We start from the raw sequence: 23,873 nt of genomic DNA on the forward strand, positions 1-23,873 counted from the left end.
TATTACTGTGAGTCATCAGGACTATCTGCTTCGTCAGTATTTTCATTTTGACATTTAAGCTATATTCTTATACTCTCTTAATGGGTCAGAAAAGGTGAGCTAAGCATTTCTTTTATCCCTCAAGAAAGAGAGGTTTGCGATTCAAGTCTACAGTACACGTAAAATCAAATCATTTGAAGACCTCTCAGTCAAAATGGAGATTAGAAGCAGCACCAACTACCTCTGGAATATCAAAGACGTGTTGGGACAAGGAGCTACTGGAGCCGTCTACAAAGGACGAAACAAGGTATCTCTTGATTATACTTGTGCTATGGGAGTTTCTGGTATAAGAGTCTAAAACTTTTGTTATGATTACCCATAGAAAAATGGAGAAGAGGTTGCTATCAAGACTACTAACCATATTGGAATGATGAGACCAGTTGAAGTCAGGATGAGAGAATTTGAAGTTTTGAGCAAGCTAGACCACAGAAATATTGTTCGAATTTTTGCTTCTGAGAAGGAGGTACAATATTCTATTTACTTTAATGATTTGTAATTCTCTCATACTTCCGCTCTTCGCTCTTGGTTTCGATATGCTTAACCAGTCAACTTCGCTCTCGATATGAAAAGAATTGTTCATCTTTAAGAAGGCTCACAAATCTTCTTATTTCTTTCCATCATTCATTTGCATTTTATTCTAATTTTATCCTTATTTTATTCCCACTTTTTATTTCAGTTCATTTATTAGTATTCTGCATTGCATATTTGATCTAAAATGCTTGACTAGATCGAATCAACGTTGCAGATGTTTAAGAGGGACGCTCAGCTTTGAACTTCAGCTTGAAGTCGTCTTATTCAGGAATACGAATACTAAAGAATAAACGACTTAAACTACATTGGTCGTGTGCCAATAAGCAAAACATCGCCTCTTGCCCAGTACCATTAACATAATACTCTAAGGGCGCATTTTTCTATTGTCCTCAATTTTATTCCAAGAAATCGTCGTCGTCGACATAACGTCCATAGTAGGGGATTCCCCTTTAGATGACGTAATTGTGTATGTCCTGCAAACGGTCGTAGCTATGCTTTATCTTCAAAAGCTTCCATTGCTGTACTTTTTATAACATTTGCAGTACCTTGTATGGTAGCTGGGTACATCGTTCCCGATATAAACGTTGTCGATTTTTTGCTTAATTTTCGGATTTTCCATTTGGAACATGCATTCCAGAGATTATATCATGTAAAACATATGGCGTTTTTAGATATTACTTCCTTGTTTAGTTTGGACATGATTGTAGTTCTAAAAGTCCTTTTATCGTTCACTTGGCAGGCCCATTGCTAGGAACCTTGAAAGGGGGAAGTTCATTTTTCTACCAATCTTAGTTATGCCATTTTCTTGATAGACATCTTATAGCATTATTGGATCTTATTGCATTGTTTTTGCATAGGGGGGAGGGGGAGGGGGGCGTATTCAAACCACCGAACTACCCCTAGCCACTGGCCTGCTTAGTAAGGTCCTTGATGCATTGTACAGTTTTCCCCTCTAAAGCTATGCAGTTTTTTCTCTTTTCTGTTTAGCTGCGTAGCCAGAGTGAGATCATCGTCATGGAGTTGTGTAATGGAGGTAGTCTGTACAACTTGCTGGAACATCCTTCGAATGCATACGGTTTCTCAGAAAAAGATTGTATTGACATCATACGAGATGTTGGTAAGGGACCATTAAACCTGCATTATGCAACATATAGTATATATGTCTAAGTAGACAGTCTTTTAGTCCAACCACCCTTATGGTCCCTGACAGATTTAGATCAAGGTATTAAATTTGTTTCCCTCTGGTATTCTTATGTGCGACCATTCCCAAGGGACCTTGAGGATATACGTGGTTACCATCATGATGACAAGTTTGTGCTTTGAAATCTCATTCACTTATGAAGTGAAATGTATCACATCTTACAAAAACCATCTCACAGAGAAAAAAATTCTTTTTGAAGGAAGCCCATTTAGCACTCTAGATCTATTAGTATAACAAACCTTGCTTGAGTAACCTTCAAAATATGTTACTTTGCATATTTCTGTCAGTTTGTAAGTTTCTGTCAGTTTGTAATGTTCTCTTGTTAATATCTAACTAGTGGCAGGCATGGAGCACCTGCGAGAACAAGGAATAGTGCACAGGGACCTCAAGCCAGGCAACATTATGCGAGTGTTTAAAGAAGACAACACTTGTGTGTATAAGCTGACAGATTTTGGTGCCGCAAGAGAATTGATGCATTCAGATCAGTTCATTTCAATCTACGGCACAGAGGAATACCTGGTAATTTCCTATTGTTTAATAGATTTATCTTTTGAGTTTTAAAATGCGGTATTCATAGTATTAGCTTATTGCTGGGTTGTTGGACGTGAAGCAAAAATTGTTGTTTATTTGTGTTGTGATTATTTCAGCATCCAGATCTTTATGAACGAGGAGTTTTACGAAAGCACAGTAGTAAAACATTTGGAGCAAATGTATGTACTAAACAGTCTTCATCATTATCATTATCATCATTATCTTTATTTTCACTAGCCATAGCTACAGCAGCATCGTCACTACTAACCACAACATCACCAACAGCAGCAAGACTTTCATCATCTCCATCATTATCATCACCACCAGTGCTACCATCATTTAATGATATTGTCCTCTCCATCACAATCATCACCACCAATGCTAGCATCATTATCATCATCTCTGTCATCATCATCACCACCAGCATCATTATCATCTTCTCCATCACAATCATCACCAGCAGAACTAGCACCATTATCGTCATCATTATCTCCATCATCATCATCATAGTAATAATTCTTTTCTGATTATTGTGTTTTCAAATTTGAGTATTAATTATATTTTTTCTAACATTTCAATGACATCAATATATTTATGTTTCACTGATATATTGCTTTATTCAAAACTAGTCATTAATATCTATTGATGCTTATTAATGCCTACTTGTTTCACAAGGTGGACCTTTGGAGTATTGGTGTGACATTTTATCACATTGCAACAGGCCAGCTACCTTTCCGACCACATGGCGGACGTCAGAACAAAGACACAATGTATGAAACATCCTTTCACATTATATTTCTCCCCGATAAGCACTGTGATGCCAATGATAAAGTTTATTTTTATGACCCTTTATATGCACCCTTCATAAAATTGTCTTGAATGCGGAGCTAACATAGAACTACAAAAGAAATGGCACAAATTCCATCAAGAAAAAGAGTGATTTCTTTTAAATTTCCATACTAGCATCACATCCACATTACTTTTGAGAAGGGTTCTGTTCCCAATCTGGGGATCAAAACAAAAGAATTCCATTCTCTCTTTGCTGTTAATAGTATTTTTCATTCTCTTGACCCACAGGTATTGGCAGGGGCGGATCCAGGGGAGGAGTGCAGGAGGTGGGATCCTCTCCCTGGTTTGCCTTTGTGCCCCAACTTCGAAGATAACCAATACTGTTTTTTCCCTTTGATTCTAATAGGTGCTCCCCTCCCTGGGTTAAATTTGTGCGCAGCACCCCTCCCTGAACAAAATCCTGGATCCGCCCCTGATTGGGACTTAATTCAAGGGTCCTAAAACACTAGCTACACAGATAAAAGTTTTGTAACATCAGCAAGTAACAAAGATGTATAGCAATCAGGGGGGAAATGAATAGCACTTTGATGCCCCCTCCCACCCACCCTATCCTTCTACCACCCTTCATGTAAGGGGGTTTGTAATGATGAATGCTACGTGCTACAAATAGATCCTCCCCCTTTAAATTTCCTGGCAAACATTTTCTAGACTAAATACTTAGGAACCAATATAATTCCCTAGGTATCACATCACGACTACCAAGAAGTCAGGCATGATATCTGGCGTACAGAAGCAAGAAGGCGGGCCGATAACATGGAGTGACAAGCTACCAGAACACACTCAACTTTCTTGGTAAGTGTACCGTAACCGTGTCCCGCTACCGTCTAACGTACAGTATCCCATCGACTTGACCGTCGATCTTCACAGTCGCCTCCAACATGACTTGCGCCTTTTCCTAACTCATTCAAGATGAGCGCAGAGGCTCGGAAAGCGAGGCATTGCCTGGGGTGAAGAAATCTTAACAAGAGCTTTAAGAAAGTCTAACCTCCAGCTAACTGTTCATGTTCTTTCAACCGCCTTCGATCGATTCAGAGCGCGAGTTTTTATCTGAGTATGCCTTGTATACTACTTACTGACTTGCATAAGTACGTACACGGTACGGCATATCATAGTACAGAGCGGTTTTCGTTTGACTGGGAAGCGCACAACACACTCCTACTCTTATTGTATTTTACTGTACCTAAACCTAGTCTCCCCCACAGCCGTTTTCAGTGTCGTCACGCAACGCTTTCTCCCCTGTGCGCTGCGTGACGACCCTGAAAGTGGCTGTGGGGGAGACTAACCTAAACCTTGATAATCGCATTAGAAAGAAATATTACGGCAAATACCGTAAGTGTACTGAGGCACGGCTTCAACGAGGCCATAAATATGATCTTTTAATGTTCACTATAATCATCAATTTGTTTGTAGTGGATTTCAAGAACTTCTGACGCCTATTCTGGCCGGTGTACTGGAGTCGGTTCCAGCTAACATGATGACCTTCCCTGATTTCTTTAGTAAAGTTCAGGACATCGTGTCGAGAACGGTAAGACTTGTTGCCTGTCTACTGTACTTACACTAGTACTGTATTGTAACTCTCTTTGATTCATGGTGTCGAGAACGGTAAGACTTGTTGCCTGTCTACTGTACTTACACTAGTACTGTATTGTAACTCTCTTTGATTCATGGTGTCGAGAACGGTAAGACTTGTTGCCCGTCTACTGTACTTACACTAGTACTGTATTGTAACTCTCTTTGATTCATGGTGTCAAGAACGGTAAGACTTGTTGTCTGTGTACTGTACTTACACTGTATTGTAACTCTCTTTGATTCACTGGTGTCAAGAACAGTAAGACTTGTTGTCTGTCTACTGTACTTACACTAGTACTGTATTGTAACTCTCTTTGATTCATGGTGTCGAGAACGGTAAGACTTGTTGCCCGTCTACTGTACTTACACTAGTACTGTATTGTAACTCTCTTTGATTCATGGTGTCGAGAACGGTAAGACTTGTTGCCTGTCTACTGTACTTACACTGTATTGTAACTCTCTTTGATTCATGGTGTCGAGAACGGTAAGACTTGTTGTCTGTCTACTGTACTTACACTGTATTGTATTGTAACTCTCTTTGATTCATGGTGTCGAGAACGGTAAGACTTGTTGTCCGTCTACTGTACTTACACTAGTACTGTATTGTAACTCTCTTTGATTCATGGTGTCAAGAACGGTAAGACTTGTTGCCTGTCTACTGTACTTACACTAGTACTGTATTGTAACTCTCTTTGATTCATGGTGTCGAGAACGGTAAGACTTGTTGCCCGTCTACTGTACTTACACTAGTACTGTATTGTAACTCTCTTTGATTCATGGTGTCGAGAACGGTAAGACTTGTTGTCTGTCTACTGTACTTACACTAGTACTGTATTATAACTCTCTTTGATTCATGGTGTCGAGAACGGTAAGACTTGTTGCCCGTCTACTGTACTTACACTAGTACTGTATTGTAACTCTCTTTGATTCATGGTGTCAAGAACGGTAAGACTTGTTGTCTGTCTACTGTACTTACACTAGTACTGTATTGTAACTCTCTTTGATTCATGGTGTCAAGAACGGTAAGACTTGTTGCCTGTCTACTGTACTTACACTAGTACTGTATTGTAACTCTCTTTGATTCATGGTGTCGAGAACGGTAAGACTTGTTGCCCGTCTACTGTACTTACACTAGTACTGTATTGTAACTCTCTTTGATTCATGGTGTCAAGAACGGTAAGACTTGTTGTCTGTCTACTGTACTTACACTAGTACTGTATTGTAACTCTCTTTGATTCATGGTGTCAAGAACGGTAAGACTTGTTGCCTGTCTACTGTACTTACACTAGTACTGTATTGTAACTCTCTTTGATTCATGGTGTCGAGAACGGTAAGACTTGTTGCCCGTCTACTGTACTTACACTAGTACTGTATTGTAACTCTCTTTGATTCATGGTATCGAGAACGGTAAGACTTGTTGCCCGTCTACTGTACTTACACTAGTACTGTATTGTAACTCTCTTTGATTCATGGTATCAAGAACGGTAAGACTTGTTGCCCGTCTACTGTACTTACACTAGTACTGTATTGTAACTCTCTTTGATTCATGGTGTCAAGAACAGTAAGACTTGTTGTCCGTCTACTGTACTTACACTAGTACTGTATTGTAACTCTCTTTGATTCATGGTGTCAAGAACGGTAAGACTTGTTGCCTGTCTACTGTACTTACACTAGTACTGTATTGTAACTCTCTTTGATTCATGGTGTCAAGAACAGTAAGACTTGTTGTCCGTCTACTGTACTTACACTAGTACTGTATTGTAACTCTCTTTGATTCATGGTGTCGAGAACGGTAAGACTTGTTGCCTGTCTACTGTACTTACACTAGTACTGTATTGTAACTCTCTTTGATTCATGGTGTCGAGAACGGTAAGACTTGTTGCCTGTCTACTGTACTTACACTAGTACTGTATTGTAACTCTCTTTGATTCATGGTGTCGAGAACGGTAAGACTTGTTGCCCGTCTACTGTACTTACACTAGTACTGTATTGTAACTCTCTTTGATTCATGGTGTCGAGAACGGTAAGACTTGTTGCCCGTCTACTGTACTTACACTGTATTGTAACTCTCTTTGATTCATGGTGTCGAGAACGGTAAGACTTGTTGTCTGTGTACTGTACTTACACTGTATTGTAACTCTCTTTGATTCATGGTGTCAAGAACGGTAAGACTTGTTGTCCGTCTACTGTACTTACACTGTATTGTAACTCTCTTTGATTCATGGTGTCAAGAACGGTAAGACTTGTTGTCCGTCTACTGTACTTACACTGTATTGTAACTCTCTTTGATTCATGGTGTCGAGAACGGTAAGACTTGTTGTCCGTCTACTGTACTTACACTGTATTGTAACTCTCTTTGATTCATGGTGTCAAGAACAGTAAGACTTGTTGTCCGTCTACTGTACTTACACTAGTACTGTATTGTAACTCTCTTTGATTCATGGTGTCAAGAACGGTAAGACTTGTTGCCTGTCTACTGTACTTACACTAGTACTGTATTGTAACTCTCTTTGATTCATGGTGTCAAGAACAGTAAGACTTGTTGTCCGTCTACTATACTTACACTAGTACTGTATTGTAACTCTCTTTGATTCATGGTGTCAAGAACAGTAAGACTTGTTGTCCGTCTACTGTACTTACACTAGTACTGTATTGTAACTCTCTTTGATTCATGGTGTCGAGAACGGTAAGACTTGTTGCCCGTCTACTGTACTTACACTAGTACTGTATTGTAACTCTCTTTGATTCATGGTGTCAAGAACGGTAAGACTTGTGGCCTGTCTACTGTACTTACACTAGTACTGTATTGTAACTCTCTTTGATTCATGGTGTCGAGAACGGTAAGACTTGTTGTCTGTCTACTGTACTTACACTAGTACTGTATTGTAACTCTCTTTGATTCATGGTGTCAAGAACGGTAAGACTTGTTGTCTGTCTACTGTACTTACACTAGTACTGTATTGTAACTCTCTTTGATTCATGGTGTCAAGAACGGTAAGACTTGTTGCCCGTCTACTGTACTTACACTAGTACGGTATTGTAACTCTCTTTGATTCATGGTGTCGAGAACGGTAAGACTTGTTGCCTGTCTACTGTACTTACACTAGTACTGTATTGTAACTCTCTTTGATTCATGGTGTCAAGAACGGTAAGACTTGTTGTCTGTCTACTGTACTTACACTAGTACTGTATTGTAACTCTCTTTGATTCATGGTGTCAAGAACGGTAAGACTTGTTGCCTGTCTACTGTACTTACACTAGTACTGTATTGTAACTCTCTTTGATTCATGGTGTCGAGAACGGTAAGACTTGTTGCCCGTCTACTGTACTTACACTAGTACTGTATTGTAACTCTCTTTGATTCATGGTATCGAGAACGGTAAGACTTGTTGCCCGTCTACTGTACTTACACTAGTACTGTATTGTAACTCTCTTTGATTCATGGTATCAAGAACGGTAAGACTTGTTGCCCGTCTACTGTACTTACACTAGTACTGTATTGTAACTCTCTTTGATTCATGGTGTCAAGAACAGTAAGACTTGTTGTCCGTCTACTGTACTTACACTAGTACTGTATTGTAACTCTCTTTGATTCATGGTGTCAAGAACGGTAAGACTTGTTGCCTGTCTACTGTACTTACACTAGTACTGTATTGTAACTCTCTTTGATTCATGGTGTCAAGAACAGTAAGACTTGTTGTCCGTCTACTGTACTTAAACTAGTACTGTATTGTAACTCTCTTTGATTCATGGTATCAAGAACAGTAAGACTTGTTGTCCGTCTACTGTACTTACACTAGTACTGTATTGTAACTCTCTTTGATTCATGGTGTCAAGAACGGTAAGACTTGTTGCCTGTCTACTGTACTTACACTAGTACTGTATTGTAACTCTCTTCGATTCATGGTGTCAAGAACGGTAAGACTTGTTGTCTGTCTACTGTACTTACACTAGTACTGTATTGTAACTCTCTTTGATTCATGGTGTCGAGAACGGTAAGACTTGTTGCCTGTCTACTGTACTTACACTAGTACTGTATTGTAACTCTCTTTGATTCATGGTGTCGAGAACGGTAAGACTTGTTGCCCGTCTACTTTACTTACACTAGTACTGTATTGTAACTCTCTTTGATTCATGGTATCGAGAACGGTAAGACTTGTTGCCCGTCTACTGTACTTACACTAGTACTGTATTGTAACTCTCTTTGATTCATGGTATCAAGAACGGTAAGACTTGTTGCCCGTCTACTGTACTTACACTAGTACTGTATTGTAACTCTCTTTGATTCATGGTGTCGAGAACGGTAAGACTTGTTGTCTGTCTACTGTACTTACACTAGTACTGTATTGTAACTCTCTTTGATTCATGGTGTCGAGAACGGTAAGACTTGTTGCCCGTCTACTGTACTTACACTGTATTGTAACTCTCTTTGATTCATGGTGTCAAGAACGGTAAGACTTGTTGCCCGTATACTGTACTTATACTAGTACTGTATTGTAACTCTCTTTGATTCATGGTGTCGAGAACGGTAAGACTTGTTGTATGTGTACTGTACTTACACTAGTACTGTATTGTAACTCTCTTTGATTCATGGTGTCGAGAACGGTAAGACTTGTTGTCTGTCTACTGTACTTACACTGTATTGTAACTCTCTTTGATTCATGGGGGCTGAGAATCCCAAAGCTCTTCATCCACTGTATCTATGATTGCTTATGCTTTTTAACTTATTTTTGCAGGTTATTGAAGTATACTATGTTCAGTCGGGTTCTTTTCACCAAATACACGCCAAAGCCAACGAAAAGTAAGTCACAGTCAGAACATGAAAGTTTTTTTTAAATCTGTAACAGTAAGCAAAAGAAGTAGATCCCCATGAGCAGATTTCAGCTCAAACTACTTTCACGAAACCTTGATACTCTCTTATATGTTTGATTTACGGATGTGATGGGCAGATACTTGCTTTTCTCCTTACCCACCCCCACTGAAGACCCCTATACGATCTCTCGTCCTAAACTTAACCTCCAATACTGTCCTCGGACGTCGAATGCCATCAAACAGTTAAATTTTATCAATGCCCTGAAACAACATCTGGGCTGATCACATTTAGGGCATGGTTAACTCACAGATAGAATTGGTATTTAGTGAGCTAGTTTTTGCAGCAGGATTAAAACTGGAGAATCTGCCTGGAGAAAAACCCTTAAATTATTGAGAGACCTAACAAACTCTTCTGTCGACATATAATGCTGTGTCCAGGAATCGAACCTGAGGCCCAGAGGTAAGAGGTGAATACTTATCAAAGACAAACAAGAGAGTATAAATTTATGACTTTTCTTACATCGTTGTCAAGATTTGAAATAATTTGGTTTTGCTGTGAAGGCTAAATTTAAACTGCATCCAGTTTCGAAAAATAGAACAACCGGGAATTTGCATGGCGCGAGTGCGAGAGATTCAGAAGTTTCCCTTTCTTATTTATGCTCTATTGAGACAAGACATGAATATCATTTGAAACGTTATTTTAGGTTTGCCAATTTTCAAGAACGAGTTGCCAGGGAGACAGGAGTACAAGCACCACTTCAAATGTTTTACGTGAATGGCGAACCGTTTAATCCAAACCCAAACCAAGAGGCTTCCAAGTATCCTTCGACAAAAGTACGTACTCATGGTCCCATAACAGATACGTACCGTTTCGAAATAATAGTGCCAGGTCCAACGCCGGAACACGCGCTGTAATTGACTCAATGGATGTCTTATCGATTTTGTACCGTCACCTAGCCCTATCTCGGGTCATGCATAATGGTGCCACGTCCAAGCATTTTGATTGGTCTAAGAGTAATGACAAGCCTTGTGATTGGCTCAATGGGTGTCTTACTGAATTGTCGTACCGTGACCTAGCCTATCTCGGGTCGTGCACAATGGTGCTATGCCCGAGCATCCTGATTAGACTAAAAGTAATAACGCGCGCTGTGATAGGCTCAGACGTCACAACGGCATTTGCGTGACGAGGTGTCGTGTGGTGATGGTGCCACGTCCAAGTATTTTGATTGGTTGAAAATGAAACACTCTCTGTGATTGGTTAAGGTTGGCGTTCGTCATCAGTTTCCGTACTGATATCATATTTTAGTGCGTTTACCACCCTAGGTGGATGACTGGATGCCTAACAGGTCTGCGGCCCAATTGATAAGTCAGCCGGTTAGCATGGGCTCTAAAGATGGTTGTCACCAGCGTCTTCAGTGGATCTTTAACGTCCGCCTTTATACAGGGTTACAGAGTGAAGACAGACGAGGCCTACGGTTTTAAGTCCTTGTCCGAGAAGACCTGAAGGTCTAACCATTTGCAGATATAATTAATTACAAAGGCAGCACCTTCTCAGCTCAGTTATTTTAAGACCCTGAGTGTTGGTCCGGCCGAGGCTTGAACCACGGCCTCCCGCATAACAGACCGACGCTCTTGCCAACTGAGCTAACCGGGTGGCGGTTTACGCTCATGCCATGCGTCACCTAACACTGATATATTACTGATTTGTTTGTTACAGAGAGAACGACCTCTGATCCTATCGGGAGGGTATTTTGTCACACCTGATTTACTTCGAATGAGAAAAATCCGTAAGTATACTATTGGTATCAATTGCCCTATTTCACTATGACGTCACTGCTTGTTTATGTGGGGGATAGAATCGTCAAATCCAATAGAAAATTCAACAACATTTGCTCCTAGCGAAACAGTTTAACCTAAAATGGCCTGGTTTTCAGATATAATATGTGTTAATATGTACTAAAAGATATTCTGAGCGTTTGCTGGCTATTCTACTTCTCTTCGTGGATTGATATGGGTTTTAGAACAATTTTCGGTGAATTTGCGTTGATTTGACCCCGTCCGACGACCATGTAGATTGTTTTGATGTGACGTCATAGTGAAATAGGGCAATTTATGCACTGGATGTAGTTCGCGAGAATCAAGGGCCGATATATTACCATATTATGGCACACATTTAGATTGGATTAAAGACTAAAAACGATGAGAGTGGAGCTTCTTTCTTTAGCTTCCCACCACATATCCTATCCTGCATTTCATAGGAACTCACAGAATGTTTTGACATGTATGACAGATTCAAAACCATCGTTTCCTGGTTGACATAAAATGACGGAGAAAAAATTTGTTTCGGTTTGCAGAAGAAGAAAAAAAATGATCCCAGAAAATCGAACAAAATTGGAATACAATAAAGTTTGTCTTATTTTTTTCAGCGCCTGTAGCTGCTATTCCAGATCAGAGGACGTTAGAGGAAGATTCAACGGTGGCCAAGGTACGACGACTTATTTCTGTCTGTCTGTCTGTCTTTCTATCTGTCTATCTGTCTGTCTGATTGTCTGTCTGATTGTCTGTCTAATTGCCTGTCTGTCTTTCCATCCGTCTGCTCGGCTCAGGCGTAATGTTTTTCGATTTCGGACTACGTGTCATTCCTTTGAGAATAAGGTTCCTTGTTTGAGTCGTAACCATACTCATGTGTCTTCACGCAACCGTTAAATAAAGAAATAATACTCTAGGGAATGACACGTGGTCTGAAATGGGAAAACATTACGTCCGAGCCGAGGAGGTCTATAGACTACTTACAGTTACGTCAAAGCAGCTCGTTCTGGGGGACAAAAACAAAAGAATTCTAAACTCTTGAGAATTGGAACGTATTGTTTTGTCCCCCAGATTGAGCTGCATTCCAAAGTGCTGCAAGGGGTCTGTTGAACAGTTAGCGTACACTAATACTATTACTAACTGTATCGGGTTTTTTCCCAGATTATTGCAAACTGCGCATTTTCCTGCCAGATTTCCGTCAAGGTTTACGAAGACACGATGAAAGCCATGGCCTCTTCTCTCGATTGCGCCATGTAAGAATCAAGTCAGAACTTACCACTCACCCATCGAAGGAAATTGCTTGAACATATGTTCCCTAAAGATATTTGTCGAATAAGGCTCAGGTCAAACTTCGAACTTCACATGAGTCGAACCTAATTGAAACAATGGATAACAAGGCGGTCTTCTTTGACGTCATTAGGTTCGGCTCATGTGAAGTTCGACGTTTGCCCTGATCCTAAACCTCTTTACTTTGAGCAATGTTTTCTCACGTGTAATTCTCTTGAGAATAAGATCCTTTGTTTTAGTTGTATCCATATTCATGTGTCTTCACGCAACCCTTAAACAAAGAAATGATACTCTAGGGAATGACACATTTTTGGTTTATTTTCCCCAGAAAATCCCAGAGACTTAAAATGTTAAAGATGTCTGCGGACTGCTGTAAAACGGAGGAAAGAAGATTTACAGTTCAAAACATGACAAAGAATTTCTGCAAGAGGTACAAATGAACTATTGACAAGAAGGTTCCCCGCTTCCTTCTTAATAAGCAGATTATTTAGCTTTTTTTTTTTTTTTTTTTTTTTTTTTTTTTTTTCTTATCAAATGTTCTTATATTTATCTTCTATTTGGAGATTTTTTTAATTAATTTATTTATTTATTTATTTATTTATTTATTTATTTATTTATTCATTTTGCTTTTTCTGACGAATCAGTTTTTATTTCATTTATTTTTGCTAAAAAGTCGATTCACGTACACCGGTAACAAAGGTCTTATGCATTAGCGTCATGTTGTACCACCGCTACCACAATCTCTTGCAAACTTTTTGGGGTTAATGAGTTCCAATATTCACAGTATTTTTAACTGGCATTAAAAGAGAAAAAACGTTTTAAATGCATTCTGGTAGTTTTGTAAAAGGATGCCATAATCTGCAAGTAATAACAATTGTCAGTGATTGTCATTCCTCTCTGAGTCTTGTTGTAGTCTAGCTTGGCTCTAAACCTTGCGATTGTCTTTCAGCAACGAGGCTCTAGTCAGAATGATAGAAGAGCTTTCTTCACACTTTCAACTACCAGAGGGTAAGTACATGTTTAGCAAAACTTCTTTCCAAACACACATGTTGAACGTCTTTTTTGATAGTTTTTCTTTACGACTGATCTTTTTCCTCTTTCGCACGACCGTATATTTACTAACATAAAGTAACTTGAAATAATATTTCTTAACTTTAGAAGAGAGAGCTGACACTGAAAAAGAAATCAATATGATCAGGACTTGGATCCAAGCCAAAACAACAAGCGATGAAGAAGTAAGCGAATAGAAGCGAATGTCTATTCGTTTCCCATTTCAACTCATCTGTCATTCCCTTGAGTATTGTTTCCTTCTTTATCAGTAACGCTATTTGGGCGGATAGTTTTCCCCCACTTCAATTCATGTGTCATTCCCTTGAGTATTATTTCTTTCTTTATCGGTATCGCAATCGTTTTCCCACTTCAACCCATGTGTCATTCCATTGAGTATTATTTCTTTCTATCGTTAACGCTTCATATCTTGGACGAATCGTTTTCCCTTCTTCAATCCATGTGTCATTCCCTTGAATATTATTTCTCTCTTTATCAGGAACGTTGCAGACCCAAATGAAGGAGCCTGTTTGTTTTTAGATTTGTCTTCTCTCCCAAGACAAGCTAATCTTTTACCATGTCTTAATTCACAGCTTACCAAAGTCAACCAGTATCTGGAAAAGTTAAGATCAATAATAACTGAGATGGTTGACAAGGAATGTCTGTCCCCTTTGTATTTTGACTTCAGAGAGAAAACGTCCAATATAACCTGGTAAGAGATACCATAAATATTTTTTGATTCTTGTCACTAATTAAACTTGTTTCCATGTTGCTGTTAACACTAAAAAACTTCCAAAAGACATGTCGGAGATTTTGGCTTCCTTCGACCAAAAATCCATAAATTTGAATAACGAAACTAGAACCACAAGTTTAGTATTTGTCGTTCCTTGGAATTACCTGGATCGCAAAAATCGCTCTTAATCTTCTTAGCTAACGCAGATTCTTTTGCCTTTTAGTTATGCAGTGGTATCCAATCTTACAAGCAAAATTGAAAACATCTACATGAGATTTCGTAAAGATAAACACCAAAGACGTAAGGCTTGATCTTCCTTCGTTTAACTGCATCAACAACTACCTTGTTAGTTTGAGGTTGAATGTTTGTTGTTTCATTTCTTATTGCAGGATTATCTGCCGCGGAAGAGCATAATCATCAATATGACAAGTAGGTGATACATCTATCGTTGTGATATAGTTGATTTGATACACGTTAGTGAAACGGTTTCCATGACAATAAGGAGGCGCTGATTCCATCGTCTTTGTCAGTGTGAAGAAGAAATGCGCTGTCATAGAAACACCTTCGGTAATATTTACCTATACGTCCTCGCAACGCTTGTCATTAGTATAGGACTGCACTAGAGCAAAGGCCCAAAACATGGCATGAGCACAGCGCGAACACAGACCAACCACATTGCACTCGAAAAAAATCCCTCAATCACAGTCATACGAAAACTACTGCTCTATAAGCTCCTCTTTTAGCGGTCGGCTCTGCAGACATTCCTGTCGCTTTGTTACATAGAATCCTGATTATTCTAGTAAACTTCTCCTAAGAGCTTAACTTCAAGATTATGTATTTTAAATGTTTTGTTACAGAAAGGCACTATCGGGCTTGATAGAGCGGGTCAAGCAAGTCACTAAAGATTGCTTTCAACTTCAAGTACAATTCCATGGTGAACTGCAGAACTTGCTCACGTAAGATCACATATTACGAGTGTGACATTAAAGTATTTTATGTATTATTCATGCTGTCAGTGGCACTGTACGAAATGTCCTTGCATTATTGTCACACTTGCCTCAACAACACCATCATTATCACCAACAACATCACTATCATTATCATCGCCTGCATGAAAACAACAACAACACCATCATCAATAACAATGTCATCTTCATCACAAGTAACGCCACCACTATCATTCATCATCAACAACATCATCACTTTCACCACTAACATCATCATTCATTACCATCATCACCTTCAACAGCAACAACATCTTTCTTACCACCAAAATCATTATCATCATTTTCAACAACAACATGATTATCATCATCACCAACATTAGCAACACCATCACTGTCACCATCAATGACGATGCCATCTTCATCGCCATCACTGAAAGAACATCAGCATCACCATCACCATCAGCACCACCACCACCATCACCATCAACAGCATCAACACCACCACCACCACAATCAACATCATCAACACCACCACCACCATCACCACTATCACCACCACCACCACCACCATCACCACCACCATCAACATCAACATCATCAACACCATCACCACCATCACCATCACCATCAACATCATCAACACCACCACCATCACCACCTCTATCACCATCACCACCACCATCACCATCAACATCATCAACACCATCACCACCACCATCACCATCACCATCAACATCATCAACACCTTTGCAATCACCACCAACATCATCATCACCATCAACATCATCAACATCATCAACAACACCACCATCACCACCGCTATCACCACCAACATCAACATCATCAACACCACTACCATCACCATCAACATCATCAACACCTTTACAATCACCACCAACATCATCACCATCAATATCATCAACACCACCACCATCACCACCGCTATCACCATCACCACCACCATCAACATCAACATCATCAACACCATTACAATCACCACCAACATCATCATCATCGCCACTAACATCATCATTCATCATCACCTTCAACAGCAACACCATCATTAATACCATGGATAGCACCAACACCATAACCATCACCACCATCTTCATCATCATCATTTATCAATCATTATCACCACCATCATTTGCTGTTGAGAATTGCTGCAAGAGGTCCTTAGCACAATCTTTGATATGATACATGTCTACCTCCCGCAGGCAAGTGCATTTCAAACAGGATGAGGCAAAGAGACAACAACAATATCTTGAGGAAGCTAAAGAAGCTGACAAAGTCCATTTATATTCACTTGAAAGCGTAAGAAGATAGAACTACACATACTGTTGCTGCGAGCAGTTGCCATGACAATGAAAGATATGACCACCATGTTGGATGACATCTTAGAAAGAGTTGGCAACTAAATGTCTTACTATAGCAGCAGGATTGGAAGATTTGGGAAGGGTTGTGAAATGTGGTTCAAAAAGCTCATTTAATTCTGCTGTCTTCCCTACACTTCCATTCCTATTAGCGCTTCACAGCCTTTCTTTTTTTCTTTTTCCACTTTTCCTTTCTCCCATCCTTTTGTCCCTGTCATATCTCTTTTGTTATGCCAGATCTGAGTTTAAAACATTTGTTTTATTTTTAGACACAAAAGGAATGTCTTGAGATGTACCAGCGTATCTACAAGAGGATTATGCAGACTAGGGCCAGTTCATCTTTGTTATCTATTGGTACTGATGTACCTTCACTCCTATCTTCAAATGGCATCACTGAACAAGAAACTCTAACAGAACAATATTTTTTGGAGATGGATGATCAGTAAGGCACTGTGCATTGTAATGAGAATACAAAGCTAAGATTGACACGAAGCAATACATATGGAACTTATATATTCCACTGAATATAAAGCTTTCCTTCTTTGTGTAACTTTATTCCTTTTAATTATTTTTTTCTTCTTAATTTTTTGCAGGATAAAGAGTCTATGTGAGACAACAGAAAAATCTCGAAAATCAGCCAAGGAAAACACTGACCAGTTGAAGAAGTGAGTGTATATTCTGGATGAGTCAATTATTAATTAGTATTAATATTAATAAAATGATAATAATAATGATATAAAAACCTATCACTGTTGATGACAGTTAAACTGTCAAATCGTGTCTGGTTACAATGCCTAAACTCAACAGTATCATGTTTTCACTTCAAATAATATAATGATAGCATAGTAAGTCTTGTAATTGGGGCAGGAAAACTGTGAAATATTTATGGGATCGTTCAGTTTACATGGAGGACAGGGGGGGAAGTGGGATTTGATTGGTAACCAATACAAGAATTCCGACCCCCCCCCCCCTCCATTTTTGAATAAAAAATGGCTCCTCGCTCGTTTTCCATTACATGGTTCCTAAACTACATAGATGATGTTAATCTACTTGTATTATTGAAGGTTGAAATCTTCATTTGCTGATTTTTTCAAACTGCTTGACGAGAGTGGGTTAGACACTGTTAAGAAGTAAGTATATCAGGTGAACTAGTTCATGTACTGGGAAAAGTACAAGTTCCTTAAAGCCTCATCATTGGTTGTAACACCTTGTCATAACATGGATTCTGGGATCTTCAATGGAATGCACAATGTAGTCTTTTGTCCCCCAAGTTTCCCAAGATGCATTGTATACTTTTGTCTCATCATATTAACATGCATAGTGGGATCTTTACTCAAATTGATTATGTAGTCTTTCACTTTCCAAGGTATCCCAAGATACACTGCATACTTCTGTAACATCTTATTGTAATATGCATTGTGAAATCTTTACACAATTAGATGATGTATTCCTACTTCCCCAAGATATCCCAAGATGCATTGCGCACCCAAGATGCTTCTGAAGGCATTTCCACTGATTTATTTTGTCCTCACTTTCTAACTAAAGACAAAACATTCTATATTGAAATTGGACTGTTTTGCAAAGTAATAAATAGTAATGCTTTTTTCCCCTCAATGCAGATTACGAGAACTACAAGCCCACCAAGTGCTGAAAGACATGGAGTCTACAGAAGGTGTTATCTCACAGGGATAGCAAACTACATGTGCTACGCACCACACCTTGTGAACACTTCTACAAGTTTTTTATTTCTTTTTGACAACTTTTTAACAAGTTTTGTTGATTGTGCTCTTTACTGCTATTATGTATTGGTGTGTCACCTTGATGTTTCTTTTCAAGAAGACAATACGTTGTCAAAAACAAATCAAAACATGCAGAAGTGTTCATATGGTATGGGGCCTAGCACATGTAGTAGTACAACTAGCTTTACGAAAAGCCAGAATCAATGATTTCAATACCTTTATTCTTCTTGGTCTTTATCATTTTCACAATTTATTGAGCACAACTTACTAACAGAATCTAAATGGAGTTCACCATAGAAGCAGGGAGGTGATAGAAACAGTATACAGGAGCACTTAATTAATGCCTTAGTTTGAATGAAAGTTATGACTCCTTGTCATATGTTGTATTAATTTTTTTCCATGGTTTGTTTTTCATATCACAAAAGAAAATCACAAAAATCACAAAAACATATTGAAAAAATCATCAAAAGTTTGAATGTGTGTTGAAGTAATAGAAAAAAACGGGAATCTATTTCCAACACTTCAGGGCTTAAATATTAATTACAGAAATGATAACACATTACAGGCAAAAACATAATTGTAATAAGGCATGTTATAAAATGATTTGCAGCATAATTTAGGCTCCAATCAAACAAACAGGTTTGTATAAATAAGAATTGCCAAGTTTAGTTTAAAGCCTTGTTCACACTAGCGTCTTAATCGTAATCATGATCGCAATCGTAAGAAGCGTTAAAACTCAGTCTGAATCAAAGATCGTAGTCTTGAGCGCCGTCGTAAAGCCCCGTTTACACTGGCGATTTTTGCTGCGATTTTTGTGGCAATTGTCGGGAATATGAAATATTTTGTCTCATCCTTCGAAAGAGACATTCGTGTAGGAAAATCTTGGTATCCTGAAAAAAAAACTTTACAAGTAAATTCTTTACCATTATTTATTATGGACAAAGTCGCAAAAAAAGCTGCCTTTCGAGTTGGCGGCAGAGGGAACTGAAGAAGACTATTGACCATCAGAAGCATCTCAATAATAATAATAGTTTTTTTAATCACGTGTGGAACAAGAGCGTAGAGCTCGTCAAAATACGAACTTTTTCATTTAAACAACGTCATTGAATTATTGTATTCATAATTCTAGCACATGTCCAGAAACACATCCTCCTTGGTTGAATATGTCATTAGCGATTCGTTTAAGATCATTGTCTCCATTCTTTTTGGATCCTTGAAAATAAAAGAAACATACTTAATACTTAATATATCCTTATGAGCATAACCCAAATAGTTTCTGTTTGAAAACCCAAGAAAATCGCCGCAAAAATCGCTAGTGCAAACGGGGCTTTACAGTAGAGTCCTGAAAAAGACCTATTGTTCTAACGCTAAGAATTATGGTTGCTAGAGGGGGACAATGACAATAACACAAAGAAAACAACACGATAAAGTTGCAGTTACAAAAAGATATGGAAAAGGGAGGAAATGACAACAACACACCACGAATATCAACGGTTAAACTAACTATTGACACAACATTGGAAACTAGACAATTTGAAACCAAACGTCTTTCTAAGAGAAAGAAGATTTAGTGGAAATTTCCATTGTTTTTATCAATTGTCCCCCAATGTAAATATACTGTCATGTCATAGTTTATTGGGCAATATGACAGTGCCAAAATATGTACTTATTGACTGAGCTAGGTGGGGTGGGAGGGGAAAATATTTGGCTCGAGGTCATGCCGTAAGGACCGAGTCCAGCAATTGTTGTTGTATTAGGCTAAAGGATACTGCTTAAAATTGATAAATACAGTGCACATATACCGTCTGGCCCCAATCAAGACTTTTTCAAAGGTCCTATTAGAGCATGTACGGGTCATATGATAAAACGTTTTAATGAATAATTGGTTTAATTAGTACTGTTAGTAGCTTTACATGTAGTTGTTAATTTATGTACATACAAATAGAGTATGACGACAAATAAAAAGACCACAAAAATTGAATTCAATTTATCAATTTCCGTTAATGACCGTTGATTGATTCATTGCTATGTTGTAATTATAGTACATTTATGTACAAATTTTATACAAATGTTTCACATATCCTCAAAAAACTTTTTCTTTTTGTTTCTTCTCTTCATAAATACTTCAAATATTATTACTAGGGACTTTTTCCATACTTCTTGAATTGGTTATATTATTCTGAATGAAAGTAAAGGACAAATGACATCATTTATGTTCTGCAATAGTCAGCACACATTATTATAATCCTTCAATATTCCTTGTAGCTCAACAGTCCCTTTTACAGTTCCCTTCATTACCTTGGAAGGTAGCCATGCCTTTGCATTGAAGCAAGACAAACGGTGAGTTTGGTGATGATAGAAACCTTTTTCAACAATTATTAGGGCAATTATTCACGTCTCGATCTGTCTCAGAAACATCTCAATAATAATAATAGTTTATATAATCACGTGTGGAGCAAGAGCGTAGACCTCCTTCAAAATACGATCATTTAAACAACAACGTTATTGAATGATTGTATTCATGATTCTAGCACATGTCCAGAAACACATCCTCCTTGGTTGAATATGTCATTAGCGATTCGTTTTAGATCATTGTCTCCATTCTTTTTGGATCCTTGAAAATAAAAGAAACATACTTAATACTTAATATATCCTTATGAGCATTATCCAAAAAGTTTCTGTTTGAAAACCCAAGAAATAAATTTAGTGCCTGAAATATTCACACAGTTTTCCGTTTCAAAATACTCTAACAGCCATTCAAACGTACAGTGATGCTGAGAGAACAAGAGAAGAGCTAGGAAACCATGACACGAATTCTCTTTAAATTTATGAAATCACAAGAGACACAATCTAAGGAAAAATCCTGCATCATTTTTGGTGTCAGGGCTCGTGCTACTCCTTGAAATCCTGAATTGAAAACACATTTTCAAGTGCACTTGAAAAGCCCTTGAATTTAGCAAAGTTGCATTCTTCTAGCTCCAATAACAGCAAGCGGCAACTGTTAAGTCACAAATTCACAAAAAAATGGCCCTTGAAAATCGTAATTTTGAGCCTTGGAAAGTCCTTAAAAAGCCCTTGAAATTTTTGTTTGAGATGTAGCATGAACCCTGTGGTATGCACGAAAGTGCAAATTCAGAGTATGCGGAAAAAGAAGAGCATCTTAGATATTTCAACCAATCTGAACTCATGCGATTTATTTTACATCTGGATTATGCCTCTGCACATCCTTTTTCATTACCTTGAGAAACTTCTTTTAGTAGCTTCTTATTGATATCATAAGTCTCGTGACAGAAAGTAGTAGTTAGTAACGCTTCGTGTTCAGCTGCAGGAATTGCTTTGTGTAATGAACGTGTAGCTCTGGACAGCACTGACGTCATAGCAAATAAATTGATAGCAACATCTGCCATTCTTTTCAACAAAAATTGTTCGTCAATGATTTTCTGAGAAAAAGAAAAGTTTGCTAAGTTAATGGGGTGGATTTGGTTGTATCATTGACCTTAAATAGTAGAAAAAGTGAATGCTTCCAAATTTTAATTCGAACCTGAACCTAGTATAGCGCCACAGGTTTGTTCGCTTAGGGTCCAGAGAGAGGTAGGGTCAAATTTAGGCTCAGATTTCCGGCTGTCAGGGTTTCATGCCTAGGACGATCAGGTTGGGCAACATCTATACAATTTAATTTCTATCATGATCTTGCTTGCTATGATATTAAACACAGGTGATTTTATTACATCAACCGCCACCCGGTTAGCTCAGTTGGTTGAGCATCGGACTTTCGTGCGGGAGGTCGTGGTTCGAGTCCCGGCCGGACCAACACTCAGGGTCTTAAAATAACTGAGGAGAAAGTGCTGCATTTGTAATTACATCTGCAAATGGTTAGACTTTCAACTACCCAACATCGGAGGGATGTAAAAGAACCACTGAGGATGTAAAGAAACCCTGGCAGTGACCACCCTCAGTGCCTACACCTCATACTAACCATCTCTCATTCACAACTCATTGTAAAGCGCCTATGAACATATCCATATGGAAAAGAGCGCTATATGAATATTATAATCACAATCATATTGACTTGAAAATTAATTGTTTAGATACAGAGTTTTGAAGTGCTATTATCATATGCTTCTCTGATGCTTCACTCATCTTGCATGATAACTTCACTTCCTGCGTGCTTCATTACTGAATGGAGCATGGAAAAGAATGTTTTATGTTCAAGGGATCCCTGCAGTATTCAAGATGATTGTCATGCAATCCTTACCTTGCCATATTTGGCCAGTAACTTCTCAGATTCCATTCCAAAATCAACAACATTTTCTTCCAATAACTTCACACTATCCTGCAAAGAAATATAAGAAAAATATGTGAACTAGAAGCTAAGTAGTTGAGTGTACAATGTACCTTGGGGGATTTCACCTTCCATCACTTTTCTGACTAAAACGACAATGTCAACATTTTTTCAACTTTTTCCCATCCTATAGCTATTTTCTCGTTCCTCTCATTTCTTAGTTGCTTTACTAATTTAATTGACTATATGAGGCCAAAATTCTAGAAGAGCATCAGACACCAAAGGAGCTAACCTTGATGCCTGTAGAATACAAGCACACGCCCATAGTGTACAACCCCTCTGCATGGGTGCCTGGTCAATTAAAAGAGGCTGTAATATTTATGAATATGCATGGTGCTCTTACAGCTAATTGTGGGTGGACTGCATCAGACACACCCAAAGATCCTTTGATGCCTATAGCATGCAGCATCCTCTTGCTTAGCATACCCCACAAAATGCCTGGGTTCTCAAAAGGATTCTTGACGGCTCTGAAAGCAACAATTATGATATCTATCTAAAGATGAAACAAGGGTAGGCCACTTGACTAGCAGATGAGTGCTGATCAATTGACCATGGTCCAGTGATCAACCAAGTATGAACAACGGCATGTGCAGTTGACAATGAATGTGAGACTGATCAACCATGATTAACCTTGCTCGACCATATGAGTACAAGAAAAAATATAATTGATGTTTTCGATAATTTTTTCTCATGTAATTTCACATTTTCGTTGCATTGTCTACCATATCAAAAAGGTTTGAAATAAACTTAAAAGGATAAAAATCAGCATTAAATCCTGATTGGCTCAGTACAGGTAAACATGGATGATAGACGCTGTAATTTTCAGCTTTCACTATTTTTAGGCATGCAATTCTGAAAATGTTGCAGAGAAAACAAGGGCGGATCCAGGGGGAGGGTCGGGGGGTCGCGACGCCCCTGTCATTCCTGAGGTCAAATGGGATTCCAGTGGTAAAAATGCGACTGGGATTCCTTTGCCCACAAAATTTACCCCTGAGACCCCCCCTTCAAAAAAACCCTGGATCCGCCCTTGGAAAAGTTTAAACTTTGATTTTCTACAACAATTT

The 23,873-nt window shown here is 38.5% G+C and overlaps 2 protein-coding genes across 2 annotated transcripts in view; one reads left to right on the forward strand and one right to left on the reverse strand.

Annotated features, from left to right (window-relative positions):
• LOC116301657 (serine/threonine-protein kinase TBK1) lies at window positions 1-20,453 on the forward strand. The gene is made up of 25 exons (XM_031710747.2): window positions 1-286; window positions 362-502; window positions 1,558-1,687; window positions 2,109-2,290; window positions 2,419-2,481; window positions 2,978-3,072; window positions 3,833-3,943; window positions 4,562-4,676; window positions 9,457-9,521; window positions 10,237-10,366; window positions 11,250-11,319; window positions 11,959-12,017; window positions 12,503-12,594; window positions 12,957-13,058; window positions 13,578-13,636; window positions 13,787-13,863; window positions 14,269-14,387; window positions 14,632-14,708; window positions 14,798-14,837; window positions 15,266-15,364; window positions 16,573-16,669; window positions 16,998-17,170; window positions 17,322-17,393; window positions 17,793-17,858; window positions 18,348-20,453. Exons 1-25 carry the CDS (start codon window positions 194-196, stop codon window positions 18,418-18,420), a joined length of 2,400 nt encoding a protein of 799 aa, XP_031566607.1. The 5' UTR covers window positions 1-193; the 3' UTR covers window positions 18,421-20,453.
• The window catches only part of LOC116301659 (complex I assembly factor ACAD9, mitochondrial), a 19,894-nt gene continuing 15,605 nt past the window's right edge, over window positions 19,585-23,873 (reverse strand). The window contains exons 17-20 of the mRNA XM_089032882.1: window positions 23,153-23,276; window positions 22,723-22,800; window positions 21,706-21,907; window positions 19,585-19,679 (exon numbers count right to left, since the gene is read on the reverse strand). Of these exons, the coding sequence (XP_088889008.1) occupies window positions 19,585-19,679; window positions 21,706-21,907; window positions 22,723-22,800; window positions 23,153-23,276 (499 nt within the window). The remainder of the gene's footprint in view (window positions 19,680-21,705; window positions 21,908-22,722; window positions 22,801-23,152; window positions 23,277-23,873) is intronic.

Source organism: Actinia tenebrosa, unplaced genomic scaffold, assembly GCF_029948245.1.
Source record: "Actinia tenebrosa isolate PJP-AT-01 unplaced genomic scaffold, QUT_ActTen_1.0 PGA_scaffold1__47_contigs__length_23844297, whole genome shotgun sequence".
Lineage (NCBI taxonomy): Eukaryota > Metazoa > Cnidaria > Anthozoa > Actiniaria > Actiniidae > Actinia > Actinia tenebrosa.